Source organism: Falco rusticolus, chromosome 11, assembly GCF_015220075.1.
Source record: "Falco rusticolus isolate bFalRus1 chromosome 11, bFalRus1.pri, whole genome shotgun sequence".
In the NCBI taxonomy this organism is placed as follows: domain Eukaryota; kingdom Metazoa; phylum Chordata; class Aves; order Falconiformes; family Falconidae; genus Falco; species Falco rusticolus.
The window spans coordinates 26,944,660-26,963,011 of NC_051197.1; the positions used below are offsets into that span (position 1 = coordinate 26,944,660).

At 55.9% G+C, this 18,352-nt stretch overlaps 2 protein-coding genes across 3 annotated transcripts; one reads left to right on the forward strand and one right to left on the reverse strand.

Moving 5' to 3' along the window:
• Positions 1–1,774: 1,774 nt before the first annotated feature.
• Positions 1,775–14,560, reverse strand: VAMP4 (vesicle associated membrane protein 4). The gene is made up of 8 exons (XM_037403902.1): positions 14,429–14,560; positions 13,977–14,066; positions 12,056–12,102; positions 11,635–11,685; positions 4,392–4,492; positions 3,747–3,826; positions 3,511–3,562; positions 1,775–2,451 (listed from the first exon to the last, which is right to left on the reverse strand). Exons 2-8 carry the CDS (start codon positions 14,040–14,042, stop codon positions 2,423–2,425), a joined length of 426 nt encoding a protein of 141 aa, XP_037259799.1. The 5' UTR covers positions 14,043–14,066; positions 14,429–14,560; the 3' UTR covers positions 1,775–2,422.
• Positions 14,561–14,625: 65 nt separating this feature from the next.
• MYOC (myocilin) lies at positions 14,626–17,988 on the forward strand. Of its 2 annotated transcripts, XM_037403898.1 has the most exons (3): positions 14,628–15,526; positions 15,957–16,076; positions 16,195–17,988. In XM_037403898.1, exons 1-3 carry the CDS (start codon positions 15,028–15,030, stop codon positions 16,977–16,979), a joined length of 1,404 nt encoding a protein of 467 aa, XP_037259795.1. In that variant the 5' UTR covers positions 14,628–15,027; the 3' UTR covers positions 16,980–17,988. The 2 variants fall into 2 exon arrangements, with proteins under 2 accessions (XP_037259796.1, XP_037259795.1); XM_037403899.1 differs by lacking the exon at positions 15,957–16,076 and having other exon boundaries at positions 14,626–15,526.
• Positions 17,989–18,352: the final 364 nt, after the last annotated feature.

The window sequence follows — 18,352 nt, forward strand, 5'->3', positions numbered from 1 at the left end:
AACATGCTGCAAAAGGACTCCAGCAAAGCTGTCAGGGAAAGCCAGCTTTCCCAGGGAAGGAGGCTGCTGCCTGTGGTTGGCTGCCAGGGGTGGGCCTGGTCCAGTCCCACTGGTCCCAAAGGATGAGCCTGTGGTAGCAGGCAGGCACAGGACACAAAACAATTCAGGGTCAGGGGTGCTAACCTTGTCACCTTGTTTTATATGCTGCTGGGATGGTGTTAGCAACAGCACTTGGGGTGGTACACCAGTGCCCACACAGAGAGGAGTTCATTGCTACCTGGAAACCCTTCCTAAGGACATGCTGCTGACAGATCTGCTGAACCCAGCAAGGACAGGACTCAGGAGGGTGTAACAGCAGCTTCCAGATTTGGCAGCTATAAGCAGTTCTTTAATACAGTAGGGTTGCTGTGGAGCCTTCATCCTACCAGCACTCATTTCTGAGGCCTTCAGCCCGGCATTAAAGCCAGGCTTTGCCTCTACCAGGCAACTGCGTACCAATTTCTCAGGCTCAGATCCAGTGCCAGCAGGGATTTGAAGTCCTCGTGCACTCCTGCGGCACCCAAGGTTTTGTGGGTGGTGGCAGCAGCAGCAAAGGCAAGACGGGGCTGGGAGAGAAAGCCAGAGGTAGCGGCAGCCCTCTCCAGCAGCAGAGGTAAAGCCTGCCCTAGGCAGGCAGACCAGAGCAGGCACAGCACAGCTGTTACACAGGCTCACAGTGCTGTTAACTCACTTTCCAGCTGGCAGAACAAGTACCCAATAGCTCAGCCAGACCTGCAGTCCCCCTGAAGACAGTGCCTCTGCATCCACCTGCTTGATCCCTGGCAGGTGAAAAAAGGACCAGAGGCACAGGCAAGATGATTTTTGTCCTTTCTGCTGGGTGCATGCTCTTAAAAAACAGGGTATACTTCAGGACAAAACCCCCAGCTTGGCTTTCTGGTTCCCACCTGGAGAGGCCAGGGCCCACAGAGGGGAAAAGCCCTGTTTATATTCCAGCTGGGCAAGCAGGGTTTGTAATCACATCCAACGCTCTAGCCTGCTGTGCTCACTTTTAATCCCCTTCTCTGCATGAGGCAGGACCACCGCTCAGGTGGAAACTGTACAAGGTCCCAGGGGCAGGTTCAGAAGAGGAAGCTGGAATGTGGCACTGGGAATTCTCTGGGGCACTGTTTCCCCCTCTCCAACATTAATTCAGACACAAGCTAAGCAGGACAATGCTGTTCTCATCAGAAGAGACAGCAGAAAGAGAAGCAGGAGAGCCTGATCTCAGCTCAGCTGAAGTCCCAGGCTCAGGGTTGGAAGGAAAAAGGGTCCCAAAAATAAAGGGCAGACAGAAGTGCCACCAACACCTGAGACCAAGGTTGGAGACAGCCAAAACACAGCAATCCCACCCATGGATGGAGGAACTCAGCTCACATTTAATCCAGCATAGGGGCCCCTACACCTCCCCAAGCACCCCAGTGCCTGTGTCTGGGAACAAACCCCACCCCACCAGATCACAGGGAAGCAAAACAGGCTGGCATTCGGGACGGCAACCACCACATCAAGGGGAAAGGCTGTGAATACGAACTGGGCTTGCTCACCATGGCCTGGTTTCAGGAGAGTTGCCGTCTTCCTGCTGTGTCTTATATAGCATCAGGCTAATAGCTGGGCTTTATACACACTTCTTGCTTTTCATTATGAAAACACTGGAATGGCCATTTCCTAGGGACTCCCAGCAGTGGAGAGCCATGAATGTCCTCCAAAACTTTATGAAGACGTGCAGGAACTCCACATGTACAGTCAAAAATAGGTTTACTGGAATGTCTTTAGTCACAGCTGTAAGCAGCAATACTGAAAACACTGAGCTTGTGCATTCCCATGGCAGAACCAGGAAGTCTTCTGGATTGTAAAACCTAATTATTTCTTCCCTCCCCCCCCCCTTTTTTTTTTTTTGAACAAGAGAGAAACAACACCCTTGCAGTTCTCCACAGAAGGATCAGTTCCCTGTAACATAATGGCATGTTTCTCTTCAGACATTTTTCCTCTCCTTCACTCTGACAGGAGGACAGAGTCCCCTCTGCCTTCCACAGCAGGGAACTGCTGAAACAGTATTATTATTAATATTGCAACTCAACCATATATACAGATAGACCATAGCAGCAAGTAGACAGCTCCAAACCAGAGACTGAGAATTCCACAAAACAGGCGGTTTGGGAACTGAATCTTCTGTTATAAAAAAGTCTGACAGCAGGAGCAGGTACTCGACCAAAAACAAGGGTCATTTGGCAGTTCTTAAAATGCTCTGTTAGAACTGGCTACTTGCCGCCGCCTCCTCGCTCCTTGGAGAAAAACAACTTCAAAGTTATATACAGATATCTCACTTAAATTACACAGCAGTTTGGTTATCCCAGAGCCAGCTCCACCGAAGCCTCCAGCTGCCTTGTCAGGTGTGGTATTTCAGGACTATGGGTACTGGAAAACACAAAGAAACAAGCTGTCAGCCACACACCTTTGTGTGCAACTCCCATCCCTGCCGGAGTGATCCCCCCACCACCATCTCTGTAGTGACAAACACCAAGCAGCTGCGAGGGAAAGCGTGTTTCTAAGCTCAGGCTAATGCAATCTGCTCCCTGCACACAAGCTAGACAACATTTCCTGCCACCTTCATCTCCTTCCAGCTTCCCAAAATTAAACCAGATGGGATTTTCCATCAGTCTGTCTCTCAAACGCTCCCACCCCGCTGCCAGCTCTGCCTCTCCCACTGCAGGCTGTGTATCAACAGGACAACAGGCCACAAGGGTTTTGCTGGAGTAACAATAACAAGAACAGTTACAGAGCTGCCCCTGGCTACGGTCAGCGGGATGAAAACCCTCCAGACCCGGCCATACAGTAAAGCTGCTTGGATCCCCGGAGCACGCCATTCTGCAGGCAGAGGGCCAAATTACTTCTGCCTGGAAGAAACATGCTCTGGCCATTATTACCTGTTGGTAGGAAAAGCAGTGACATCTCTGCTCTGGGGAGCTCCAGAGACTACGAAGGGCAGAAGGCAGGGGAAGAGACCGACAGCAAAGCCACAACAGCTACTTGCTGAAAATTAAGCAGCCCTGCAGCTTTGGGGAGGAGCATTTGCAGGGAGCAGGCCATTGCAAGACGGTTGCTACATGTGGAGAAGCCTTTGGAAGATGCTGCTCTGGTCTGAAACTCATCCATTTACTCCCACCAGCCTCAACATCAGTCAGTGCCAACCCTGGATCAATACAATGTTGGTAGGGCAATGTTGGCTTTCTTTGACCACAGCCAGCAGGACCTGATTTGAGCCTGCTCCCCTGCGTGCAGGTTTAAGCCTTGCAGAAGAGGAGCGCAGAGTGGTCTACAGGCACCACTTATGGTGGCTTAAGGCAGAACAGGGCCTGATGGGAGTGGCTTGGGTGCTCTCCTCCAGGGACAACAGCACCACAACGTAACTCACAGCGTGGAGTACCACTACTATTTCGGTGCCAGATGTGGCTGGGGTGACCTGGAGCTACTCACCAATGATCACAAGCAGGAGAATGACTGCCACCAGCGCTATGATCGCCTTCATCTGCAAGAGGAGCAAAGACGCACATTACCCAGGGTGATATGTGCAGCTGCTTTGACCTGGAAGGAGGTCATTGCCTTCCAGCATCTTTTCAGCCAGAAAGCAGAGCTTCTCCATCCCCTCCCAGGCGCAGGCAGGTAACCACCCTTCCACAAACCCACCCCTGCCTATTCCTGTTCTGGCTCACCTTGCAGCCTCGCCACCACATCTGTCTCCGAAGCTGCTTGGCTCTGTTGCTAAAAGCTGTTGCATTGTCTGATAAACTTTCTGTTAAAGGAAAGAAAAGAGGCGATTCAGCAGCACACGCAGTCAGAGCATCCACTCATTCTACTAACTCCACTCAGTTTAAAGCAATAAATTCAGCCTTAGGGGAAAAGACCCAACCACAACGTGATTCACCAAAGCCACAGCAGACGCCAACATGACGCCCTTAGCTAGAGCACACACAGACCTGCAGAGTCCCACTGAGCCCCCTTTGTACTGGCTGCCCTCTGAGGACAGGAATTTGCTCTGCAAGCCAGCAGACAGCCGAGGTGCTTGGGGCTGTTGGGAGACAGACCAATCTACCTTCAAGGACCAAGATCTCAGCACCCAAATGTCTCCAAACTAATGCCTCTGCACAGAGCGACAGAAGGCAAAGGTGGAAAGAGGAAAATGTTGGCAGAAAGTCAGATTTGCAGCCCAAGGCTGGGAAACAGCACTCCCAGGAAGGACAGAAATACAAGCCCAGGTCTGTCATTAGGCACTTTCTGAACTGAAACCAGGTAACCCAGCCCAGCAACAGGAAAGAGACATGGGGAACAGGCCAGCAGAGCTGCATTTAGCATCGCACCTGATTTATCCTGCAGGTCATCCAGCCGCTCGCCTCTTTCAATCACCTTCGTGATGTTCTCCTGCATAACATCGATGACTTCGTCCACCTGGTTCTGGACACTAGAGTAGAACAAAGGCAGCATGAGGAGCAGAAGCGAGCACCACCAGCTGTGCATCGCAGCGCTGGCCCTTGCTCATAGCTGGCCGGGCTGGTGGGAGCTGAGAGCTCACCGACAAAAATCATAAGGGGACAACAGCGGAAGAAAGTTGATATGATGCAGAGAAAGCTAGAGGCACGGCATTGCCTGTGGTGGCTCTCTGGTGATCCCAGGAAGGGCGAGGGAACACAAGGAGCTCAAAGAGAGCACTGGGAAGTCAGCAGAAGCGGGGCACTCACCATAATGCTTTTAACACAAAAATGCATGGAGAAAAGGCACTAATTGCCGTTGGTGGGCACCTCTGCTGTAGAAGAGCTCACAAAGGGGGAAAAAATTATATAAAATCTGCACCTTTATCTTTCCAGATTTCACAGAACCTTGCACTGCACCTTTGCTAAATAACTTGGGGTGAAATCAAAGCAAGGTGCGCTCCCCCCCCCCGGGAACAGAGTTGTTAAATGAAACCCACTCTGCCAGGGACATCAAGAGGACAGTAAAGAAATGGCTGATATGAACTAAACCAAGTTATTATAATCCATCTTCTCATAGGTTACGCAACTCTGTGGGTAGGTGCTTCAGTTAACAGTAGCCTAAATCACACCCGCAGGGTTATTATAAATGCATTTATTCACTCCATAAAAAAGCCACATTGGTAAGAGAGAAAAATTCTCCTGGTGGAAAAATACTGCTACGTTCTGGTTTGTATTTTGGAGCTAATACATTTTTCTTTTCCAGGAGATAGAAACAAGAAATTTCTTGGGGCCCGAGGGAGACAATACATTGCTTGAGACATACCGTTCCCAGAAAGTAAATGGCAACAGCAACGTCTTGAAGGCAACGCTACACACAGGGCAACAAAACAGAAATAGCTCCAAGCAGCTCTCTCTGCATAAGTCTTAGGTTTGACAGCTTAAGTTGCCTTGAATAAAAATGTCCAAGCACTGTAAACATACCAAAATGCATCCAGCATTTGCTAAATGTGCAGCTCAAACAGGCCACTTCAGAAGCTCTCCATGTTACCAGAAATGCACACCTCCTATTAACACTGCAGCACTGGTGTCCCCAAGGGGAAGGAGTGCCAACACCTCATCTTTAGCGCCTGCTTAGCACCCACACTGTCCTGCTCCCCAAATTACCCAGTCACATCATCTTCCTCTTTAGCCCCACACAAAACCTTCTCCTCCCCACTCACAGATGCAAAAGCTCAAAGATGTTGTTTGCCAAATTGGGGTTTTCACCAAGGTGGCTCATCAGAGAGCTCTGAAGCAGCACCAGACCCAGCTCCACCTCTTCAAGAGCCATCATCCAGCACCTGAGCTCAGAGCGCTTGGTTTGATGAGGACACCACATCCTCCACCATGGCCCAGGAAACCAGGGCCAAGAGAGACTCAGAGCAACTTGCCCAAGGCCAGTCAATGGGGTGCTGCAGAACCAGGAACAGGGCTTTGCCCTAGACACCATGCCTCTAATTAGAGACATAGGTCCACATTGACCAATTTCTCCTGTCTCCCTACCAGCTACGTGCCTCTCACCAAGTAGACACTTGTGCCGAGACGCACGCATGAGAAGCAGCAGCAACAAGCAGTAGTCGTTGCAATGGAAAAGCACATGCCTTGCTCACATTTACGTGTTATTCCAAAAACGGGCAAGTCATTAAAAGAAAAGGCTTTTTCCCCCAAAAAAAGCTATAGAAAGAGCTCCAGATGTTCGAATATGAAGGTGCTTCCCAGCTTAGCATTTCGGGTCAGGCTCTGTAGCTTCCAGAGCTAAACCAGCCAGGCAATCCCTCTGAAGCCAATTTCTGACTCAATGGCCCTCACATGGCACATGCTGGACTCCAGCAGTGCACGTAAAAACTTGCTTTATTTAGGACGCCACAAGAAAGAAACCTGCCTTCCCTGTGCTGCATGGCAGAGTCTGTAGGAAAAGCATCTCTCTGAACCCACCTACACCATGCAGTGGCAGCTCCTACCTTCCACATCGATGGCAGCCACCTGCCAGGAGTTAATCTGGAGGCAAAAGGTATAGATCCCCAAACACACCTCAGCAGGAACCTGCCCTGTGCCCGCGAGCCTGTTCTGACCTCCCATTCGTTTTACAAGGTACGAGGCAAGTGGCAGAGGTGCCACCCTTGGGAAAGCGCAGCAGGTGGCACTGAGGACGCAGGCAGGCGCTGCCTGGGAAACACCTGCAGCAAAGCATCCACCCCGTGCCGGACACGCGCAGCCCCTTCCTTGGGGCAGTGGGTGAGGCTGTGAGGAGGCAGCATGCCCTGCAAGGGGTTTTCCCTACCTCGGTGCCACAGACAAGTCCCAGCTCAGGGCTGCCAGCAATGCTGCTATCGCTTCGGGCGAGAAAGGAAAAGCAGAAACATCTGCTATCCCAGATGAGCCAACTTGGCAAAAACTCCACGGCCTTAAACATGAGTTTTACAGGCAGAAGACTACATTTACAGTATGTAAATGTTTCTAAAATCATTTACTGGCTTCAAAATAAAGAGATTTCCTCCCACAACAGATTTGTAACCATGCTATCTTGGTACAACCGGCAAGCGGGAGCACACAAGGTTACAACACATCTAGGAATGTGCAGCGCAACGCAGCGCCACCCATACCTGCCAGTACAGGTCAGAGCCTGGGGAGATGCTGCTGCAGTCCCAGGGCATCCCAAAGCGTTTGAGACAAAGTGGGCAGATAAGTAACTTCAGGCTGCTTTGCTGCATACCAGCATTTGGAAGAGACCTATGGAGCACAGACCCCTACTGCCCAAGCTGCATCTCAGCATCCCACCTCTTTTCACTTGAGTGGCCGACAAAACACTGCGTACCTTTGCTACTTGCCCATAGCCTGGGTGCGCTGTTAGCTGCCCCCAAGAGAACAGAACGTTTCACAGACGGAGAATGGAGGCACAGAGAAATCAAGGCTTGAACTCTCACGAATGTTGAGATGTTTAACTCCCATGAAACACAGACACATTTGAGCAACCCGATACCTTTTGGTATCTGATGTAAAAAGAGAACCCTGGGGGAAAAAAAAACAAAACCCAGGAAGAGACCAAGACAGGGAATGAAACTTTGATCTCCACACAGTGCCTTAACCAGACCTTAAGCCAGTCCTTGCTTTCTGCTCTTTCCCCTCCATCACTTCTGCAAGAGATGCCTCTCCAGGAGGGGGCTGAAAGATGCCCAGCCTATGCATCAGCCCTGCAGTTTCAGAACAAATTGAAAAATTCCCACTCATTTGGCACGCTCGAGGTTGGAAACTCAAGTTGTATCAAGAAGAAAATATTTTCTTGTTTTATTTGGCAAGAGAGAATGAATCCTCTAATACGAAGCGTATTTCCTGTTAGGGAGCTATTGGCTTTTGACCCATACATTTCATGTGCTTCACTCCTGCCAGATTTCCAAGAGAAATAAAGTTTAATAAATACCTGCCAGGAAAGGCAACAAGACAAAAACATAAAATATGTCTCCCATGAACCTCCTTCTTACTAATTACTGCAAACATGATGCTTATAACAAGGACAAGCATACACTGTCAAAGCAACAACAAGACACCCAACGGTGCTCAGCTTGGTTTAGAGTCCTCTTTTCTTGTGCTTTGCCAGGTCCAGAGGAATAAGCCTTTCCATTTTGGCCACGCTGGGTTAGCTACCGAAAACTCCCTGGGCTGGTCACGGTGTTGGGCCAACAACACTACTGCATTCTTCAGACGCCGTAAACAGGCCGTGCACGCACCATGGGATGTGCTGCTCAAGGCTGCTGCTTGTCTCCAAGCTGGCTGTTTACAGCCAGCATGACACACTTCTATTTTCCACCCCAATGATATTAATAGTGCTGTGTATTTCTGTGAAAATTACAGCCAAACACCCCTCGTTGTGGCAGTAACCCAGGGAAGAGGGAGCAGGACAGAGCACCAAGCCAGATGGACAGTGCAAAGGCAGGAGGCCAGCACAGCACAGTGCTCCCCGAGGCACGGCTCTCTGCAGAGGGGCTGCCTGGCAGAAAGCCCTGCCATACTCAGCAACGGGGTATCAGCACTGAGCCATGCCACAGATCCCTGGGTTTAAGTTGCTGCTTCATCTCACCTGTGAAGAAGACTGCCTCCCTGAAGAATTTCAATCCTTGAAAGGACTATACCCAACAGTGACACCCGACGACACAGCCTTGGTGTCACGTTCAAATGAAAGCCTGGACCACAGCTGAGGTCCACTGCACAACCATCCACCGGCTATGAGCAGCCAGGTCCTGGGAAGCTGCTGTCAACTCTTGCTTTCGAACCATTCCCCAAACCCTCCCCTCCTCGGGATGCAGCTGGGGGCCTGCAGCCAGACAGGGCCACCGGGGCCGAGCCCCAGGGCTGCGGATGCTGGCCACCCTCAGCAGCACAATGGGGGAATCACAGGAACCCAGACACTGGCCCCTAGAGAACCACAGCAGCGTGCTCAGCCCCACAGCCAGCACAAGCAGGAACCCGAGTCCAGCAGCACAGCCACCCGAAAGCAGAAACATCAGCATAAAGGAGATCAAGCAGCAGAGAAAAACGGGGTGATTTTGGTAGTTTTTGAAAAGATGACATGTGATGAAAGGCTCCTGTTCTAACTAAAGGAAACCCAGGTGGAAGACCAACAGCCCACCTTCCACCAAAAAGGCGCTAAGAGCTCTCTGATACACATTCAGGACTTCTCACAGAGTCTGGAAGCAAAGGCAGAGAAGAGAGATCGGCTCTCCCTTACCTGTTCTTAGTAATTTGGGGAAAAAGGATAAAAGCCTGTTAAAAGCTACCTTTCAGCCCCAGCCCACCCCAGGGACTGGGAGGTCTCAGAGGGAGCCTAAGGGACCCCATGTGGCCGCTTAATTACCAGAGGAGCATCCACCCCAACCAAGCAGCTCTTGGGACAAAGGAGCCTGAACTTCCAGATCCACCAAAAGGAAACACAGCACGGAGGGGACCGTGACGCTTCCTCCCACCACTGTTGCTGGCTCCAACTCATTTCTTTCCCCTGTGAGGTTTACAGTGCTCCCCACCATCTCCTTCTGCAGCTGAGCCAGCCTCAAGGGTTTCTGCTGCCAAACTCTCCCACCCTGACCCAAGCCCCTTTCACTGCCAAGGACAACTAGGGAAAGTTTCCAGTCTTGCCCCTCACATTCAACATGTTCCACACCTTTGCGCCCATAAACCCATCACTTTTTCCTCTATCCAATCCTCCATCCAGTTTCCCTTTATGCCTATCTTCACACCTCGTTCCTCCAGCCCCATACAGCTACAGCCCCTCTAGCTTTGCCCAGCTATGCCTCAGCTCTCCAAATGCTCAAATTCCTCCTTAAAATGTCTTTTCCTTACAGTGCTTCAGCAGCAACTAAATCCTCCTTTCCTCCTCTGCTGAAACCAGAGCAAACTGCATCATTACCAGACTGCACCAATCCGTCCAGCACAAGAGCTGGGCTGATCAGAAACGTAATAAGCTCCATGATGACTACATAATGTAAGTGCTTATTAAATAAAGCAATCAACATTGATGAGAGCAGAACACACACACCGTTTTATAACAGATGCTCCAGATACTAGATAGATAATAGCCACTTGCTACCCCAAGGGACATACTGCATTCCAGGTCCACTAGACAGGCAATCTCTGGCAACGGGCAAGCCTCACGTGTGCTGGCTGTTACTCACATCAAACCTATGAACCCAGCAGCTCCTGGGGCAATTCTTTCATTTTTCTTCCCTTTCACAGATGCAGTGGTACCCTCTACTGAAGCCTTGGCTTCCTTCTGCCTGGCCAAGACAGTAGGAAGAGAAGGGCTCCCATTTCCCCCTACCATGCAGGGAAGGCAGAAGACACTCTGTAATTCCTTTCCACCAGAGGATGACAAAGGGGTCGACATCACCCCCCTCCACCTTTTTATGGAGGCAGGACCCCACTTATAAAACCAACTCTTGTACTTCTCATTTACTCCAGATCAGTGTGCCACTGCCCTACAAGGGAGGCTTTACCTACACTGGCTTACTCTAAGGACCAGCGCGCCTCTTCCAACAGCATCCTCACACAGAGACCCCCTGAAAACTCAGGGTGCAGTGACTGACCCACTGCCTCTTGTGTAACCCAAGCCCACTTCGCCCCTCAAGGTAATGTGGCAGGCGGGCACACAAGCAAGCACTGCCTAACGCTGATGTTGGCCATGAGTCATCTCCAAGCTGCTCTGGCCTCTTCCTGGCATGAAAAAAATCCCTAATGAAGAGCAACACTCAGGCTGCACACAAGACAATCCAGTCTGAGTAATGCGCGGTCATCAGTCCCCACACAGATCTCGGTTCTGGCTCTGCAGAGGTCAGCAAAGGAAGCAGCACAACACAAACCAGGGTCTGTGAATATCCCCCTCCTTTTCATTAAGTACCCCCATCGCATCCCTCATAGGAAAGGACAGGACAAACTGGAGCCTAGAACAAGCATCATCCAGGAAATGACTCGATGGGAGAAGGATCCAGAGTGTTCACTCCTCCCTTCTTGCCTTAATACTAATCTTCCTCCAGCTGTAATGGTTTCCTGTTTTCCAGCTGCTTTGACCCCACTGAGTCACTGCTCATCTCCAGGTCACCCACATCAGGTTTTTATCTGGAAGAAGAGGAGGCCAGCGGACCAGCTGCTGCCCAAAAAACATGGTCCTGGTGTGTTCCTGACCACTTGCTTTCTTGAAACACAGAGGAGCAAGTTACAGGACGAAGAAGAAAAAAAGCAACAAAACAATAAAAAATGGTGCTGGCAAAGGTTAAAATTCAGGGTTAATGCTCTAGAAAAAGAGCCTCCTAAAAGCATGGAACAGGTCCTCACCAGACTGCAGCAAGGGCTTTACAAACTTCACAAAGCTCCTGTGATACAGTCCTATCCCTTCGCCTCTGTCAATGCACAATTTCTTGATTACTTGAATCAAGTCTGAGATTTCCCTTACCCGTGGGCATGTAGGGTAGGAAACGTCGATTGGAAGAAAGCAAGCAGAAGCAGTTTTCATGTTTAGAACTACACAAAAATACTCTGGTAAGCAAGCAGCAGGAGCTCACCATGCCAGAATAAATTATCTGTATGATACTGAAGAACAACAACTTACTGCCTGATCTTGTCATTCCTGGGTCCAAATCTTGGTCCAGAAGGCCCTCTCCTGCAGGCAGAAGAGAGAGCAATCAGGGCGGAAGATACAACAATAACATGTTTTTAAACCAGACTCAAAAGATATGCAAGAGATGAACCAACGCCTTGCAGACAGAGGTTTGTTCTCATACCTCCCATCAGTCCCTCCCACGTCCTAGGATATGCGGGACACCCCACTCCTATGAAGGTCACACCTATTAAGTCTCAATTCACATTCAATACCAAGGCTCTGGGAGATCACCTCAAAGGAATTAAAGATTTTGATTCCCAAGCCCCCACCTATGTGGCAGGGAGCAGCTTTTGGTACTTGACACCTCCAGTCTCAGAGCTGCAGGCAGTTAAGACATCGCATTCCCTACAGCAGCCATTCAGAAACTCACAAGAAAAAGTCTTCCTCTTCATCCGAATCTTCTTCTAACAGGTTCCTCTGCAAATACAGAAAGAAAACCAAACCACCTCATCAATAAGCCACCATCACTGCGCACACACGTTTCTAGCCCTTAGGACGCAATTGGCATCTTCTGACTGCAGGTTTCAGGCAAGCCCTCCTTTGGAAGGGATCAACGGTACTTTTTAAGTGTCTGGAGTTGTGCTGTTCCTCTCTGCTTGTGACCAAGGACCAAGCTGGACATCTCTGTGCCACTATTATCACCTCGGTGGCGTTGGCTAACTGTGTAAAGCACAGACTGATGCACAGCTCTGACTTGGGACAACCTGCACCTCTGCTGCTGAGCCGGACTGGTTTTGCATCAACGGCCAGTTGCCAGCGCAGGTTCAGATCCCATTTCTAGGGGTCAGTGCAACTCCCTACGACGCAGAAACAGCTGGTGCCTCAGCATGGTGAGCTCTTCCCAGGAAAGTGGCAGGCAGGGCCCCTACACAGGCCAGCTGTGGAAGGAAGGCCCTTTCTGCTCAGGGGACAATCCCCAGGGCTGCACACTGTCAACAGCAGCTCCTCAAAACCCATCAGCTTTGCCCCTACAGCCACCCTGGGGTATCCCATCCAGTGGCAAGTCAGGTCTGCTCCCCATTTGGAGGATGGGGTTTCTCCAGCCACCTGATGGCAGCAAGAAAAGCCAAGGAAAGACGCTGGGCTCCCTGCACGGCATGTCCGAGGGGGTCGGCCACTCCAAACCCCTGACTTGGGCAAAGGCTACAGCCAGGCTGGAAAGCAGAGTGGTCTGTAGCTCCTCTGCTTCGCGCCAAAGGGCTCCCCTTGGGCGCAGATTTGCTGCTCCACCCCACCATCCAAAGGTGATTTTTAAGAGCAACTTCACAATCCCACTTGATCCTGAACGTTTCAGACAAAGACGTTACTAGAGTTCATTTCTCTTATCAGAGCAGCACAGATTTTTCCAGTTGAGCTGAGGGCTCCCAGTAACATCTACTTACAGTCAAAAATAATCAAGAGGGGGAAACGGCACACTGCAAGTGTGGGCCTAGGAACACATGGGATGGTCCTTACTGTGGTACCAACAGCTGCTGCTTCCCTTATGCATAAATCTGGGCTCCCACTTGCAAGCACAGTGCTCTTATTTTGAAGCTCACCTATGTTGCCATCCTTGTCACATTGGCTCAATCAACTTAAGCAACCAGTGAGACCACACCATAGTTCCAGCCATCACCTCCCTCAAGGGACACCTCAAGGTGAACCGCTTTTGGCAGCATGGGACCCTCGCCTCCCTGACAGCTATTGTGAGCTGCAGCGATCTTTTAGACTATTGACTACACTCGGGTTTAGCACAGCGCGACCTCAGGATAAACACAGCAGGTTAAATCCACTTTGTCCGAAACAGGGAACTGCACTGCTTTGACCCGTATCCAAAGGCTGAAACATCCAGGGACGTTGGTGACAGGAGAAAAATCCACCTGGAAAGAGCAGGGTAACCCCCCGCCGCCCCCACGCCCTTCGGCAAAGCGCCTAACGGGCCTGGCCGAGCCCTGCAGAGGGGCAGGAGGCTGGAGCCCACCGGGACCCTGCGCCCACAGCCTAAAGGGACTGGAAGGGGCTCCCAAAGCGGGCGCAGCTCCCAACGAGGTTTGTTTCCAAACACACGCAGGGAAGAGCCGCACGGGCACCCCGCGCTGCCCCAGTGCCGCTGCCCCACAGCAATGGGGCGGCTGCAGGCCGCGCTGGCCCCTCCGGCGAAGGGGGCTATAGCTTGGCCCGGGCCAGCCCGGTGGCTACCAGCACCGGGGTCCCCACAGCACCTTAAACAGCCACCTGCCGTGGGCACCCACCCGGGGCACCCCCACAGCAGCAGCCCCCCGCTACGGGGCCGCGGGGGGACCTGCACTCACCCGCTCGCTCTTCACCGAGCCCGTGACCTCGTCGTCGTTCAGGTGCCGCTTGAATTTCGGAGGCATGGCGTCTGAGGCGGGAGGAGAGGCCTGCAGGGACGGGCGGGGAACCGGGGGGTCACCGGGCTGCCCGGGGCCGGGGCAGCGCCCGGGGGGTGCCAGGGAGCCCCGCACCGGTGGGCCCGGAGAGTGGGGGGAAAGGAGAAAGCGGCCCTGGGGTGTGGGGATGCGCGGGACCCCGGGGGAGGGGGATGCGAGAGCCCCCCGCGGGGGTGGTGCAACGGGCCCCGGTGCCCGGCACCCGCGCTTTCACCCGGCCCCACCGCCCCGGTGCAGCCCTCCGGTGCCCCAGGGTCGCCGGCAAGCAGAGCCGGTGCCCAAACAGAGACACCCGACCACCACGACAGCACAGGACCCCCTCACCGCCACCCCCGTTGCCGCCGCATCCTCACCGGGCTCCGCTCCGGGCCGGGCCGGCGGGAAATGGCCGGTACGGCGGCAGCGGCAGGTCAGCTGTCCCATCGACCGCCTCGGCACTCCGCCCGCCGCGCCGAGCGCCGAGCGATCGATGGCGGGGAAAGGGGCGGGGCTTGCCCGGGGGCGGGGCTTGCCCGGGGGCGGGGCCCGGAGCGGCGGGACCCGTGGGGGCTGGCCCGGCACCCGGGGCCGGCGGGGGGGCAGCTCCAGCAGCCCGCGAGCACGCTGGCCCGGGACCCGGCGGCTGGCAGCGCTCCCGGCTGGGCCCCGTGCGACACCTCCCTGCCCGCCCGCGGGGGGGTCCTGCCGCCACAGCCCCCGGCATCGCCCCTGGCAGCCGGCCCCGCCACTAAAGCCCCGGCGGCGGCCGCAGGCAGCCGGAGCCCGGCCAGCGGCCCCGGGGGGGCGGGGGGGGGAGGTTGTGCCGCTGGGCACAAGCCACCGTCGCCACAAGCATCTGGAAGATTCCGGCTCGTCCCCCCCCGTCCCCCCCCGACCCTCTCTCCCCACCGCCCTCCCGCTCTATAAATGCGGGCGGCCGCGGGCGGCGGCAGAGCGGGGGCGCGGCGGGGCCATGCTGGGGGCCTGGCTGCTGCTCGGGGGGGCGCTGGCCCTGGGCTGCCGGGCGCAGGCGGCCGCCCAACGCCGCGCCGATGACGGCTCCGGCCGCTGCACCTACACCTTCACGGTCGCCAGCCCCGTCGAGGCCACCTGCTCCGATGGCGGCGGCGTGTCCGAGCTGCGGGCCGAGCTGGCCGCCCTGGCCGCCCGCCTGAGCCGGCTGGAGAGCCGGGAGCGGGGCACGGGGGGCTCGGGGCCGCGGGGCGCCGAGGCGGGGGGCGGGCGGGACCCCCAGCGGGCCGCCCCGGCCGCCCGCCTGGAGGCCGCCTACAGCGAGCTGCTGCGGGCCAAATCCCGGCTGGAGGAGGAGAAGGGGCGGCTGGAGCGGGAGAAGGAGGAGCTGGGGAGGCGGCTGGAGAGCAGCGCCCAGGAGATCACCCGGCTGCGGGCCGCCCGCTGCCCCCCCGGCGCCGAGGGGCCCGGCCGCGACACCCTGCGCGGCCCCGGCAAGGGTAAGTGCCCCCCGGCGCCCCCCGGCGCCCCCGGGCGGGAACCCCCGCGGTGGGCTCAGCCCTACCGGGGAGGGGGGCACAGGCTGCTGCAGCGAGCCCCCTCCCCATCCCTCAATGGGGGCCGGCAGCCGGAGCCCTCCTCACCCCGCCATGGGAGCGGGGATGCGGGGGGCCACGCTCGTCTGGGGGGGTTAGGAGTGCCCTGAAGGAGCATTAAGCCCCGCACCAGGGGGGCAACAGCGGCGTGGTGGGGTCCCTGTCGGCAGGTCACAGCGTGCCCCGCCGCAGCGGGAGGGGGCACCGGGCTCCTGCCCGAGGCATTGGCATTTTGGGGGGCAGCAGTGGGGCGTGCAGCCCCCCGAGGGCAGGCGTGGCGGTGAGGGGGGGGCTGGCTCAGCCCCTGCTCACGCCGTGCCTGGCCACGCCGCAGCCCCTCGCTGGGACCCGCAGCCCCTCGCCTACCAGGAGCTGCAGTCGGAGAGGACGGAGGTTCCCGCGTCCCGGCTGCTGGAGGAGACGGCGCTCGGCCGGCCGGGGAGCCAGGACTCGGGTACTGCCACCGGCCCCGTGCCCTGCTGCTCCCCGGTACCGCTTGGCCCTCGCGAGGGGCTCACCGGGCGCCACCGCCGAGCACTAACCCCCCTCTGTCCCCTCCTGTCCCCGAGCAGGCTGTGGCGAGCTGGTGTGGGTGGGGGAGCCCATCATCTTTGGCCGGGCAGATTCCATCGCGGGCAAGTATGGCGTGTGGATGAAGGACCCCGAGCCCGTGCCCCCCTTCACGCGGGAGACCACCTGGCGCGTGGACGCGGTGGGCACGGAGGTGCGCCAGCTCTTCCAGTATGAGGCGGCGGAGCAGCTGGCCCGGGGCTACCCCGCCAAGGTGCACATCCTGCCGCAGCCCCTGGAGAGCACGGGGGCTGTCATCTACCGTGGTGGGCTCTTCTTCCAGCCCCGCCGCTCCCACACCGTGGCCCGCTACGACCTGCGGGGAGAGGCTGTCACGGCCCAGAGGGAGATCCCCGGTGCCGGCTACCACGGGCAGTACCCCTACTCCTGGGGGGGCTACACCGACATCGATCTGGCGGTGGATGAGACGGGGCTCTGGGTGATCTACAGCACCGAGAAGGCCCGGGGGGCCATCGTCCTCTCCAAGCTGGACCCTGAGACGCTGGAGATCCAACAGACCTGGGAGACCAACATCCGCAAGCGAGGGGTGGCCAACTCCTTCGTCATCTGCGGCACCCTCTACACTGTCAGCAGCTACTCGGCACCTAACGCCACCATCAACTTCGCCTACAACACAGCCACCAGCACCAGCCGGGCCCTCAGCATCCCCTTCGAGAACCGCTTCCGTTACCTCAGCATGGTGGATTACAACCCCACTGAGCGACAGCTCTTCGCCTGGGACAGCTTCAACATGGTCACCTACCCTATCCGCCTCTCCCAGGCATGAGCCAGGGCTGGGGATGCGCCGGCTCAGCCCCCCCCACCCCCATGCGTGCCTTGGCACCCCGCTTCGCTCCCCAGCTCCCCCTGGCACAGCCGGGAGTGCCACCTTAGATAGCCCCACGCAATGGTGGGGGCCACATGCTGCCCAGCTGTGCTGCCGTGGGGCCACCAACATCTCCGCTGGCACCTCTGGCAATATCCTGTCGTGCTCAGCGTAGCGGTGAGAAAGGAAGCGCTCCTGCCAAGCGCGGCTGAGCCACTGAGGCACCTCTCCCCAGCCTCAGCAGGGTCGTGGTGGGCTGCAGTGGTAGCCAGCCCTGAGCTGCTCAGCATCCTCGGAGCGCCCAGCCTGGCCACCCTGAGTTCAGAGCAGGGAGGGCTCCAGCACGGTGAAGGCAGGGCAGGGCAGGTGGTGGGGGTGGGGAAAGGCTGTCGGGGAGGGTCCCACCTAAATCCACCCCCAGGACCCCATCAGCAGCAGAAGTTTTGCAGAGACCTCCCCAGTTCGGGCAGGCCTCGTGGCACAGAGCAGCACTTGCCCACCAGCGGCGGCCCCACTGCCGAGCTCCCCTGCTGAGAGCCCACTGGCCCCGCTGCATCCCACTCTGCTGGTGCCCAGGGGCAGCCGGGAGCTCAACTGCCTCCAGAAATCATCCGGCAGGACCAAAAGCAGCAGGGAATATGGACAGTTGTTGCACAAGCCTTGTTTTATTGGGAAAAGAAAAAGAAGCCAAGAAAGCAGTGGTGAGGAGCGCTGGCAGAGCACCCCTCGGCATGCCCAGCCCCTCAGCCACATGCTTCAGCTTCTCGGCCATGCCCGGCCACCGATGCAGCTACGGCCCCGCCTGGCTGGCAGCTCCCTGTGCCAGGCCAAAACCCACCGGTTTTAACTATTTATTGTAGAAAGTTTGTAGGAAGCTTTTTCTTCCCCCTACCTCCCCGGCGTTCGGGGCAGATGAAGCAGCGGCAGCTGCAATCCCCAAAGGATACCCCAATAAACGCTGCTCACCACCGCTGTGGCCGTGCACCTCGTCTTTCCAAGCCCAGGTTTTCCTGGGGATTTGGTGGGCTGGAGCGTGGAGGGGGTGTGAAGCGCTGCTAGTGCTGGTTCCCCCACCTCGATGCACTGACAGGCTGGAGGTGCTGGAGGGCAGCTGTAAAGCTTTGGCTGGGAAAATGCCACGTTTGGGAGGCAGCTGCTGACGGGGCTGACCCCAGGAGCACTTTTATTTAGCGTGAAGGGGGGCTGGGACATACCTGCAACACTGAACTAGAATAAAAGTTAAAGCTTCAGCGCGCTAAACCCTGGAGATTTACTGAATGGGACAGATCGGCATGCTCCAGGTGGCAGGGCTGCAAGGGGGGGGGATGGAGGCA

Bases quoted from the DNA above. Each gene is read 5' to 3' on its own strand.
- MYOC (XM_037403898.1), top strand. From the start codon at position 15,028: ATGCTGGGGGCCTGGCTGCTGCTCGGGGGGGCGCTGGCCCTGGGCTGC. The intron at 15,527-15,956 runs GTAAGTGCCCCC...GCCACGCCGCAG, and splicing joins CCTGCGCGGCCCCGGCAAGG to CCCCTCGCTGGGACCCGCAG. The intron at 16,077-16,194 runs GTACTGCCACCG...GTCCCCGAGCAG, and splicing joins GCCGGGGAGCCAGGACTCGG to GCTGTGGCGAGCTGGTGTGG.
- VAMP4 (XM_037403902.1), bottom strand. From the start codon at position 14,042: ATGCCTCCGAAATTCAAGCGGCACCTGAACGACGACGAGGTCACGGGC. The intron at 11,686-12,055 runs GTGAGTTTCTGA...TTCTGCCTGCAG, and splicing joins GAAGAGGAAGACTTTTTCTT to GAGAGGGCCTTCTGGACCAA. The intron at 3,563-3,746 runs GTGAGCCAGAAC...CTCCTCTTGCAG, and splicing joins TGTGGTGGCGAGGCTGCAAG to ATGAAGGCGATCATAGCGCT.